This window comes from Quercus suber, unplaced genomic scaffold (assembly GCF_002906115.3).
Source record: "Quercus suber isolate HL8 unplaced genomic scaffold, Cork oak 2.0 scaffold_257, whole genome shotgun sequence".
NCBI classification, from domain to species: Eukaryota; Viridiplantae; Streptophyta; class Magnoliopsida; order Fagales; family Fagaceae; genus Quercus; species Quercus suber.
In genome coordinates this window covers 672,039-683,974 of record NW_027069713.1, presented here as the reverse complement: position 1 = coordinate 683,974, position 11,936 = coordinate 672,039, and the positions used below count along the sequence as shown (strand labels likewise).

General features: G+C 30.3%; 1 protein-coding gene across 1 annotated transcript; it reads right to left on the bottom strand.

Annotated features, from left to right (window-relative positions):
* Positions 1 to 2,150: 2,150 nt before the first annotated feature.
* On the bottom strand, positions 2,151 to 11,470 carry LOC136070751 (histone deacetylase 9-like). Its single transcript, XM_065781137.1, has 4 exons — positions 11,346 to 11,470; positions 10,623 to 10,735; positions 10,393 to 10,510; positions 2,151 to 2,239 (listed from the first exon to the last, which is right to left on the bottom strand). The coding sequence occupies exons 1-4, from the start codon at positions 11,380 to 11,382 to the stop codon at positions 2,151 to 2,153; spliced, it is 357 nt and encodes a 118-aa protein (XP_065637209.1). The 5' UTR covers positions 11,383 to 11,470.
* Positions 11,471 to 11,936: the final 466 nt, after the last annotated feature.

The following is an 11,936-nucleotide window of genomic DNA, read 5'->3' as shown; positions in this document are numbered from 1 at the left end:
GGGGGAGAGAGAGAGAGAGAGAGAAAATAGGGGTGGGAGAGTTTTCTCCCCAGTCCCAAGCCCACCATTTAAAAGGAAAATGTGTTCTCCCTAATTTGGGGAGAAAATTAGAGAGAAAAATGGGGAGAGAGTGGATTTGATGTGGAATTACTCATCTACCCTTCCCCTTATTTATTAATGTTGCTTCTTTTTTATTTTGGTAATGTTACTACTGCTACTACCTCTTTCTTTCTTTCTTTTCCTTTCTTCTTGTTTTGCCTTTTCCCAGGTATAGTGAACACATTGGTTGGCACTTTTTTTCTTTCTTTCTTTCTTTTTTTTCATATCAAATGAAATTTTTTATTATTATTATTAGTTTTTTTTTTTTGGGTTAGATGTTTTATTAGTTGGGTTAGTTTGTAAGTTTGTAATAATTAAAAAAATTCATTTTTATGTACTAAGGTATGAGAGTAAATTTATTCAAATTACAATTTCTATTTTCTTACTTAATTTTCTACTCAATCAAATAAAAGATTTTTCAAACTCTCCACTTTTCCACTCCCTCAACCAAACACAATGAGGGAAAGCTAAATTTTTTTTATCCATCCCTGTTTTTCATCCTCCCAACTAAGTGGATCAAAAAAATAAGATTATTTTAATATATTGTAAAATAGAAAATGAGGAGTAATATGTATTATAAAAGTGGTTATATAAAGTAACACTTTTCGGTCAGGTATAAAATGGGACTTTTTGCATAATCAGTGGGAATTCAACGTACAAGTTTCCTGAGCAATTGGGGCAGAATTTTTCAATGAGACATTTTAGAGGCCACCAAAACGTGCGAATTTGAATTCTCATTGGCAAGCATCTAAAAACAAAAGTTCTCATTCACAAGGAATATTCAATGTTAGACCAGTCCTTCAAATAATTACGCTTGAAGTCCAAACTAAATAGCACTGATTAATCTTACATCAAGAATTTTTTGGGGGTCCATGGAATGTATATTAAAAAATTCTTGTTTAGTATTTTTTTTTTTTTTTTTTTAAGGTTTTGAAAATTAGCATTTTGAAAAAGAAAAAATAAAACTGTATTCAGAAAAAAAAAAAAAAAAAAAAAAAAAGGCGAATTTTCAAAAAATTGAGGTCGATTTAGAGATACTACTCCTATGGTATACCCTTAAAATGTAAAGTTATCTTGTGTTTTATTTTGTGATTCTTATTTACCTTGTGGTTTGTAATTTATAAGATGTTTTGATTAAATTTAATGGAATTTAATGATGCGGTAAGTATTGGAAGCACAAATAGCATAGATTGAATTTTTTAGGGGGTCTACAGTCTTATATGACACTTAACTTGCCAAGTATTTGGGAACAACAATCTCTAACAGTTTTTTCTTTCTTTTTTTTAACAAAAAAAAGATTGAAAGTTAGGAAATCTCTAACACTATTAGAAACAGTTAAAATAGATTCAAATTTAAATGAAAGATAATAAAAAAAAAAAAAAAAAAATGAAAGGAGATATTTGATAGTAATAAAAAAATGAAAGGAGATATAATTAAGTCACCTAATTAGGCTAAGCAAGGAAAATGCTTTCCAGTCTCAGCTCAATCATTTTCTTTGTGGTAGGTTTCGCTATTACCCTAGGTCATTGGGTTAGACCAAATGGGTCTTCTTAGTTGAATTGTAGCAACTTGGGTTGTTGAGCTAGGTCCACACTTCTATTTGTATAATATGAAAGAGTGGCTGTATCTAGGGTAGGCTGGGTTACAAATCCAAAAAAGTATACAGTATAGTTTTGTTTCCCTATCTTGCTAATGTCATTCACTCATTCATATAATTTAATTCCTATTTTGAAGTCCCATAAGACTTTGTTCCTCCATCATGAAAAACTTTGCTACCGTTTCTACCACTAGTTTAAACACATCCCAAGGTTGAGAAGGATGCTTCAGCGTGTAGACCTCAATTCTTTGTCACACTTTCGTCGGCTGTGGATTTTATAGCATCATTCTTTTGTGATTGGTTTTATACTTAAGTGCGAACCTATATTTCTAGTATGCATGGTTCTAGAATTATTACAAATGGATATCAGATGTGAAAAGTGAAAACACCGGTTTAGAAAACAATTTCGGCTAATTTCAAAATTTAAGCAAATTTTACAATAAACCCCAATTAGTTAATTAGCTAATTGATTAGTTGCATTGACAAACATAAGAACAACAGCACAGCACCCCCACGCCACAGGTAACAAAAACTCTCCAGGGCCTATAGCATCAAGCCAATTTACCAAAAAGAATAGTTGTGATATATTACGCATACAAACCCTCCAAAATCTAAGAGTAGATGTCTTTGAGCTCCCCATTCCTACCAGTAATTGATTTAACCAATCTTTCTCCTTACTAGCTTGTGGTTCCCTAAGTTAAGCAGCAATCTGCAAGTCCAAGAACTTAGACACTTCAAGGCCTCTTGAAGATTTTGTGAGGATTGTTACTGTAATTCCCAATGCCAAACAATATTTTTTATTTGCCCAGCTCGCTTGAAATTCATTTGACATGCCATTTTTGTTTGAGCTAAATTCCTTCTGTAGCAACTCTTCTTCCAACAACAACACCTCTCATCTCAAATACAATACAACCCAAAAGTGTGCAAACTACATGATATCAACCATAAAACAATACAATGAAATTGTCACGAAATATGCCAACAGTAACATCCTAACATCAGATTATTTGAGATTATTTGATAAATAAGTCGACTTTCTTACTTACCTTATTTTAAAGGAGGGAGAAAACTTAATAATTTTCAAAAATGCTAACATTATTATAGAGTTTTAAACTAGTCAAGTATTAAAATTTTAAAAGTATTCATTTAATATTATTTTGAATACAAGCCGAGCTCGAGCTCATCATGAAGTTAAATTACATGTCCAAACTTGATTCATTTTCTTGCTAAACAATCTTGAGCTTATTTACGAGTTACTTGATTAATTTATTCTTTCCTCATACATACTATACTCTACAACTAAAACTTTTTGCCCCTTTCGCATATTTATCCTAATTAATAACTAAATTATAGGTGAAATTATATTATTTAAGTTAATTAGATAAAATTATTTTCGCTATTGAACATATAAATATATTTTTATACATGCATACATATAAGAGTATAACATTATATATACTTAAATTGAGTCTCGTGCTCATGAGTTTGTTCTCAAACACATTATCTAGTTTGAAATCTTGTTTAATAGTCCATTTTGTGTTGTGTGTGTGTGCGTGTGTGAGTGAACATAAACAAATTAGACTCATTTGCACAATTTAGACTCAAGTTTGACTCATTTTCTAAATAAACAAACATAAAAATAAGCTTCTATTTTTATTTCAAGAGTTATTTATAAAAACTCAGAGTCATAAATATTTGTTGTAATCAGAGCGACATCTTTTTTACTTATACCCACATCATACACACATCAAGTTACATCAACAGTTATGCAAAAAAGTGTAGAAAGCATTGTGTCTCTTATATGTTTACTTGATCAGATGAGTTAAAAAAAACTATCAACCTCCACCCAACTCAATCTATCAACCCAAACACCATAGGTTGATACGTTGGGTACACCCCTTAAGTTAGCTAGTTTAGAAAGAATGATTATCTTTTATGAAAATATAAAAATTAGATTCAGCAATGTGCCAAAAGTCTAACATTAAAAAAATGGTGAATATAATTATTTAATCATTATTCTAACACTCTCCATCAAGTATGAGCCTAGACTACCTTTTAATGAAGTTTAATATGTGAAATTTTTAACTTTTTTAAATAGGAGGTACAATTAAGACAATGTTTAAACTCATGATCATCTGCTTTGATATATAACATAATAAATTAATGATTATTCCAAAAACTTAAACTTGGTCGCCCCCCTCTACCCATTTTTGTTCATCAAAAAAAAAAAAAAAAAAGCTTAAACTTTAGGAAATGTTGAATTTAGTTATTATTTTTACATGAAATTTTTTTTAAGAAAAATAAAATTAAAAGGTCCAAAGTGTATACCATGTTTCAAATTAGATCTCAAGCTTTTAATTTTGTCAATTATTGTCCCAAATTTATAAAATCATTAAGGCCATTGGTTTGTCTCTATTATTCATTTTCCGTTATTTTGGACAATAATAATAGAGGATAAAAAAACGAATTCCATTGATTATACTCCACATTTTACCTAGCTAGGGCATGTACATGAGTCAATTTGTCAGCCACTGAATAAATGGAGAGAGAGATCATTCTCTGTGATGGCAAGAAAATCAAAATTTATTACCTTGATAAAACTCAAAATTTTATCAACAATATTTATCTTTTCTCTACTCCATTGCTTTTTAAAATAACATGAATGAATTATGGAAACGGATATAAATTTTAAATTGAAATAATTTCATTAGTTAGAAACTTTAATCGGTAAAATTAAATACTGAGAATCCAATCTTAAATAGGATATAAACTTTAAACTGTTTTACATAATTTTCCCAAATATTAAAAACAAAACAAAACAAAATGGGACTATATATTAGCCCCACAAGTCGAAGTCAAAAATATTGGTTTACTACAATTCTATGGTCGGTCCGAAATTATTGGAACGTGTCCGGCTTAGAAGTTAGAACACTTTGTAGACTTTGCAGTACTGGAGTTACTGGTATTTTGTACATGTGACTATGTGTTCTTTTTTAGTTATACCCTTCAAATTTAGGAATATATTTCTAAAACCTCATATTCTGGATTTGAAATATCTAGCCAACAATTTTTTTTTTTTGAGAATTATCTAGCCAGCATTTGAATAGTCAAGTTTTGGAAAATCTGGACACCCTTGCTAATATTTAGCTAGTTAACATACTAGTAGGCAAAAACCTCCTGAAAGATTTAAGGCTGGCTTTGGTGTCTCATGTTAGAAGATAAAGCAGTCGCCCGGCTAATATTTAATTTGGTTCAGCATGCTAAGTATGTTAATTCTTATGTAACTTGGATAAAGTAAAATCTTAGTATCATTAAGTCCACATTGGCTCAAGATTTAACATTTTTATTTTCTTCTTAATAAAGTTACGATCTTCTTATCCAAAAAAAAAAAAAAAAACTTTTCTTTTATATATAATTACATAGATACATTACATATTCTCTAAAATTAGAATTATTTTATGACTCAATTGGTTAATTATTGTTAAGGGTTTTATAATTCAACTATTATTTTTTAGTATTTTCAAATTTCAACAGAAATATTTAAGATTTAAATTACTCACTTTCATTGTAAATATCAAATTAATACTCCATAATACTCAACTCACTGCTTTCACCTGCTTCCNTATTAAAAAAAAAAAAAAAGAGAGAGAGAGAGAGAGAGAGATTTGAAAATTATTTGAGAAGTCATGATGACTCATGACAACTTAATTAAAAAATCTAAAAAAAAAAACTAAAAAAAAACTATTACGTAACTTGATTTTAACATAATAATCAGAAATAATTTTTTTAATGATAAGGTTATAAAGGTACATTTGGGGTTTATTTGTTTAAAAAAACTAAAAAAAGTACAATAAATTCAAGAAATCTAGAAATAATTTGAAAATTATAGTGTGTTCCATTATATTTTTTTTTGGTTGAAATGCAAAACTCACCTTTATTTCAATAGAATTCAATTCATTTCTCTAACTTTATTTTCGCTCATTTTAGTACTCTAAATTTTAAGTTTGTTTGATTAAGAACTCTCCATCAAATTTTGATAAATGTTGCAATTAAATGTCCAAATTTTTAAATTTTTTTCTTCAAATATTTTAATTAAAAAAATCTCATTAATGATTGAAAAATATTTTTCAAAATTTTGTTAAAAATATTTAACAGAAGTTGATGAAAATGTCTTAATTGAATAAACTTAAAACTTAGAAGACTAAAATAAACAAAAATAAAGTTAAAAAACTCAAATGAATTTTGATTAATCATAAATGCATTTTCTAGAACCAACAACCTGGAATATGACTCAACAGTTGTGGTTGTCTTATTCATTCTGGTTTTTCTTTTTCTTTTTTCCCTTCTTTGTTTATGACTTGTTTTGCTTCTCTCTCTATCAAAAAAGGTTTTATTAATTTGAAAGACACATCTAACTAATTAAAAAAACACCGAACAGGGGTAGGAAAAAAGAAAAAGAAATGGTGGGCTGGTCTGGTGGACATGGTCATAGTGACTATTGCTGGGGTTGGTGTTGGTCAAGCTACCGACGTCGGAGCATGCATGAGTACGAGTCTGCACGATTGAGACCTGAATAGTATATATCAGAGAACGTCAATCTAGGATGACAAACTAGACCATTCGATTAGAGTACAAACATCTATAATATAGGGTACAACGACACCTACCCCAGCCCCAATCAATTCATTCAATTAATTCTTACTTTTGCTATAGTCCCTCTCAACTTTCTAGTCTTCCATTGATTACTGGCCAAGCTTTTTGATTCTGTCATTTACCAAAATGTTAGGACTCTTTTACAGATATTACTGAGATTTAAACTATTATATAAACGGAAGGATGAAATTTAGAAACAGATGGATGGTTAGGTGATGTACTTTAGATTTCTTAAATAAACTTTACTCGAGAGGTTTCATTATTCAAAAGACTTCATGATTGAATTTGAGTATAGTCAAAAAAGACGGCACTGATATAAAAATTACATAACATTTAATTCTATGGCAATATTTTCCTAAGCATCCAACAATATGCTCTGTTTTTAATATGGATCGAGTAAGTTTTCATCTTTGAGAGAAACTATGCTCTATTAGTCTATTTAGTTTCTCTCATGTGTGTTTGGTTTGGAGGATAAAAAAATAAAGAAATAAAAAACTCTTTTATTTGACTGAGAAGAAAAATGAAATGACAAAAAAATGTAATTTGTATAAATTTACTCTCATACTTCTATTACAAAAAAAAAATAATAATAATAGTTCATAAAAAAAATTTATTGTTCAAAAAAAAACCCCAATGTTTGGACATGTGTGGAGGGAAGAGAGGGTAGATGGGTAAACTGGTAAAGTCTCGCTTCACCCTCCCCCCCCCCCCCCAATTTCTCCCCAGTTGGGGGGACAAGATTTTGGTGGGTCGAAAAAGAAAACACTCGAGCTTTACCATTTTTTCTCACATTTTCCCCTTTCAACCAAACACCCTCCTATACCATTTTCTCTCCCTCATTTTCTAACACCCTCTCCCCAATCTTTCATCCCAACCAAACGCATTTAAAGTCAATTTTCATGGAGAAAGAAGTAGGGCCTTTAACTTTCAAAATAAATAAATAAAAGAGGAATGTCCTTTAAAANTAACACCTCTCCCCAATCTTTCATCCCAACCAAACGCATTTAAAGTCAATTTTCATGGAGAAAGAAGTAGGGCCTTTAACTTTCAAAATAAATAAATAAAAGAGGAATGTCCTTTAAAACAATGTTGGCTACTATCTCCAATATCCTCAACATTTATACACCATTTCAACCTAAGAGGGCCAACCTCTTTCATCACGTTGATGTCCATGTAAATCAAGAAGGTGTCGTTTGGCATTTTTTTTTCAGGTTTTTCTGGGCATTTGAAGTTTTTTCTTTCTTTTCTTCTTTCTTTTCTTTCTTTGTTTTTTACGATATAACCGTGTTTCTCTAGCGTATACTAGTGATACAAAAGAGAAAAAGGGGGTCATATGTCCCTATTTCTCTTCCCCGTTGTATTTTTTTTTTCAATTAATAAAGTCTATTATCATTTTTCTCAACAACAAAAGAAAAAATGCTGGCTACTACATTAATCAATTTGGAGAGAGACTCCCAACTCATGGATAGGCAAGGAAATAAAGATAAGATTGGACATCACCCTCAATCTTGCTAAATGGTCCCCCACCTCCACGTTGGATCAAAATTATTTTTGATGTAGTTATTGAAGAGTCTTCTGTGGTCTTAGAAGCTGTTTGTAAAGGTGACAAAAAATAAATAAATAAATAATAAAATAAATAAATCTCTCCCACCTGGACAAAACAAATCCAATCCCAAAAGGAGATTGTCTTTGAAGAGGATGCTGCCAGGCTGCCAGCATTTTACTGCCCCTTAAGGACCATTCAAACCTGTCTGCTTGGACAATATCTCCCAAATTTGATATAGATATTTGTTACCCATAATTTGGCTAAGTGGGCCTTTGGTTCCTTTAAATTCTTGGAGCTCCCTGAGAGTGTTGTCTTTGCAGAAGCTAGAGAAGTTTAAGGTCCAATTTTTCTTGTCACAATAAATGCATTATCATTCAATCATTCAAAAAAAAAAAAAAAAAAAAAAAAAAACCCTTTGCGGTGAAAATTGTTTTTGGTCGTCGATTCTCATTGATTTTATCTGACACTAAAATTGACTAATCTTATTCAGTTAGGACTTAGGAGTGTTTTTTTTTTTTTTTTTTTTTTTTAATTTTTTAGCTTAGTTTTATAAATCCAATATTGCTATCCCTTTTTTTTTTTTTTTTGGCTGAAGTAATAGTGCTATTTTGACATAAATAAAAAACAGATACTAAGCTATTTTGTTTCGATGAAAAACGGTGTAAAGATAGTTTTTTTACGTTTTCTAGTCTTTAGTAACATAAAATTAAAAAAAAAATGAATTAAAGGAAAATTATTTTTATCAAAAAATATATATATATATATATATAACCTATTTTTAAGATATTGTTTTCTACTAAATTTTTTTGAAAAACAATTCTATCTCACAGCAAGCTAAATAAGGAAAGTTGGGAATTTGTTTCTCAAATCATTTAAGATTGATGCCGAACATAAGAAAATGAGATAATTTTATAAAAAATACTTATTGAAAAATGACTCATTTTCTAAAAAAAACATTAACTCGAAACAAACAAAGCATTATAATAGTGTAATCAAATTGATTTTTGAGAGCACTTTGAATAATAGTACATGAGCAAGTTGTCAAACTATAATTTCCAATATTAAGGGTCTATTTGGGATCTGCTTATTTTGCTGAAACTGAAAATTTTTTACTGAAAGTACTGTAAATAAAAGTAAAAATTAGCTAAAATAGTACAGTGTAACCCATGAATAGTACCAAAAAGTGCAATGAGACTCATAAATAATAGCAAAAATAAGCTTAATAATAAAATAAATTGGCAAAATAGGGTCTGTTTGGGATCCATTTATTTTGCCGAAACTAAAAAACTTTTTGCTGAAAGTACTGTAGATAAAGGTAAAAGCTAACTGAAATAGTATATTATGACCCATGAATAGTATCAAAAAATACAATGAGGCCCATAAATAGTAGCAAAAATAAGCACAATAGTAAAATATGTTGGCAAAAATAAGTAATGCCAAATGCACACTTAGCACCCGTTTGGGTGCAGCTGAAACGCATTGCGTTTGCGTTTCAGCGTTTTTTTTTTTTTTTTTTCATTGAAAAGCATGTTTCAGTGCTTTCCAGTGGGTCCTGTGCACTATTCACGAGACTCACAAACCTCTTTTTTCAACAAAATTTTCATTGAAAATAGGTCCCACGGCACAATAATTTTTTGCTGTGTTTGAATACCGCTTATTTTGCTGAAAACTGAAAACACTATAGCAAAATAATTTTTAAATATATAAATAGTGCTGTGAGACCTATTTTTAATGAAAGTTTTCATGAAAAAAGAAGTTTGTGAGTTTCGTGAATAGTGCACGGGACCCACTGAAAAAGGACCATAGTCACAAAACGCGCTTCAAAAAAAAATGCAAATGCAAACGCGTGATAATCGGTATCCAAACGGATACTTAATCATGCCAAACAGACACTAATTAAGTATCAAAGTCCTTGATTATGATAGTGTGGTTGGAATTTTATTTGAACGTAAGAACATTTTTCTTTGAGTGATCATCTGAAAAGTATTTGGCTGCAACTAGCAAAACAAGAAATTCATTGCACCTTACGACAGTTTCTAACATTTTTCTTACCACTACCGCATGATAAATTGATAGTAGTATAGAACAATTTTGACAAATGCAAATGTGAATTTTAACATTTTTCATTTTATATATAAGACATATTATATATGACCCAAGTGACTTGAACCAATTGTAAACTCATATACTTATAATCAGAGCCGGAACTACACCCAAATGTTTTTACAATTCTTCTATATTACATAAAATTGAGAGTCCCTATCCAATTTTGCAAGGGCTGGCCCCTCCAAGAATAAATTTTGGCTCGCAGTTTCAAGCTTGATTTGTAAACTTGAAGCCACAAGTCATTCAAGTTGCATTTACACTTGCTTTTTTTCCACAACAAATTTGTCTTCACTTGCTTTTTGCCAAAACAAATTTATCTTCCTAGAAAGGAAAAAAAAAAAAAAAAAAAAAAAAAAAAAAAAAAAAAAAAAAAAAAAAAAAAGAGTCATACATTTAGCCAATTCATTTGAGAACAAGTGTTGAGTGTCGGGTGTAATCCGGTGCAAAAATTCAACATAATCAGCCGAATGGAACTGTGCAAGCTCAACAGGATACGCCTTGTGAGGTCGCTGCATTACACAGAACCAACCACTTTAATCCACAAACACTTAAAAAAAAAAAGGGAATGAAATTCAATGAATTCAAAAATCAAATAAACAGCTTCCAGATTCAGTAACTAACATAAATTTCCATCTTCTTGTGAAGATCATAGGAGAGTACAAGATGATGTGTCATACAAAGCCGGTGCGGCTTCATCGGATGGTTCGGCCCAAAGTAAACACCACCCACATCCCCTGCAACACCCATTTTCACATGAATAATGCTACTAACACAAAACATTTTTCACAACAAATTATTACTAATTCTCGTATGGGCCCACCACTAACGCCACTTTATATCATCTACTACTAACGTCATGCCACGTCAAAAATTGTGAAATTTGTTGCGACTCTTGGCTTATAGCATCAATTTTTTCAATGTCTATAGACAAAAAGTTGGACGAAAAATTTCACATCCGTAAAAAAAAATGATGTCAGTGATATAATAACTAGTAAAATCTCGTCAACTCAATTGTTATGAAAAATATTTGTCAAAAAAAAAAATTTTTTTTTTTTTTTTTGGTGTACTAGTACAAGCAAATATGAGCTCATTTTGACATTGAAGATTTGAAGATGGATTGTAGAAATTGTTGTTCTGTTCTGGTTTAGCATTATGATCGCATCCAAACAGAGTATGAGATGGTATATATACAAGGAGATAGAGAAATTGGCCGTGTTCGAATACAGCTAGGGTTTTGGTTTTTGATAATTAAAGAATTGAAGGATTTAAATAAGAAAATAAAAGAGACAGAGAGAGAAATAAGAAATCGGTGAATGGGAGAGAGAGAGCGAGAGAAAAGTGTACCGTCGTAGTAGTAGGCGATCTTGTCCTTGGAGCGCATTTTAGCTGGAAGTGCAGTGGCGCATGAAAACTCTGAGAGAGAGAGAGAGAGAGAGAGAGAGGTGTTGTAATGAATTAGACGTGTAATTTCTTTGATTGGAGTTGGTGAAATCTGGACCCCTTGTTTATGATGAACGGTTTAGATAATGACACGTCATCATATTTTTTACTAATAAAACGACACCGTTTTGGACGTAATTATTTCAAGTTATAAAACCAACTTAGATTATGGATTTAAGTTTTATTTATTTATTTAGTCTTCAATTAAGACTCAACAATCAACATGTTTACAAATTAATTAATTAATTAAAAAAAAACATGTTTACAAATTGCTTGATTGCTTTAGTTGTTCCTTAATAAAACATCTTTCCTTTTTGCTCTCTCTTTCTTTTTGTCATTGTTATTGTAATTTAGAAAAATTCAACCATGAAAACCATTCTTACAAAATGAAAGAGAAATACTTTATCCATAATATTTTTACAACAAATTCTATGTGACAGGTTGTTACTGGTGGATAAGAAAATAATTTCATTAGCAGATTCAAATTAAAAACCT

Excerpts from the sequence above, each read along its gene's own strand:
- LOC136070751 (XM_065781137.1), bottom strand. The coding sequence starts at position 11,382 with ATGCGCTCCAAGGACAAGATCGCCTACTACTACGACG. Across the intron at positions 10,736-11,345 it reads GATCGCCTACTACTACGACG|GGGATGTGGGTGGTGTTTAC; the intron begins GTACACTTTTCT and ends TGGGTGTTGCAG. Across the intron at positions 2,240-10,392 it reads CTCAAATGAATTGGCTAAAT|GCCCTGGAGAGTTTTTGTTA; the intron begins GTATGACTCTTT and ends TTGATGCTATAG.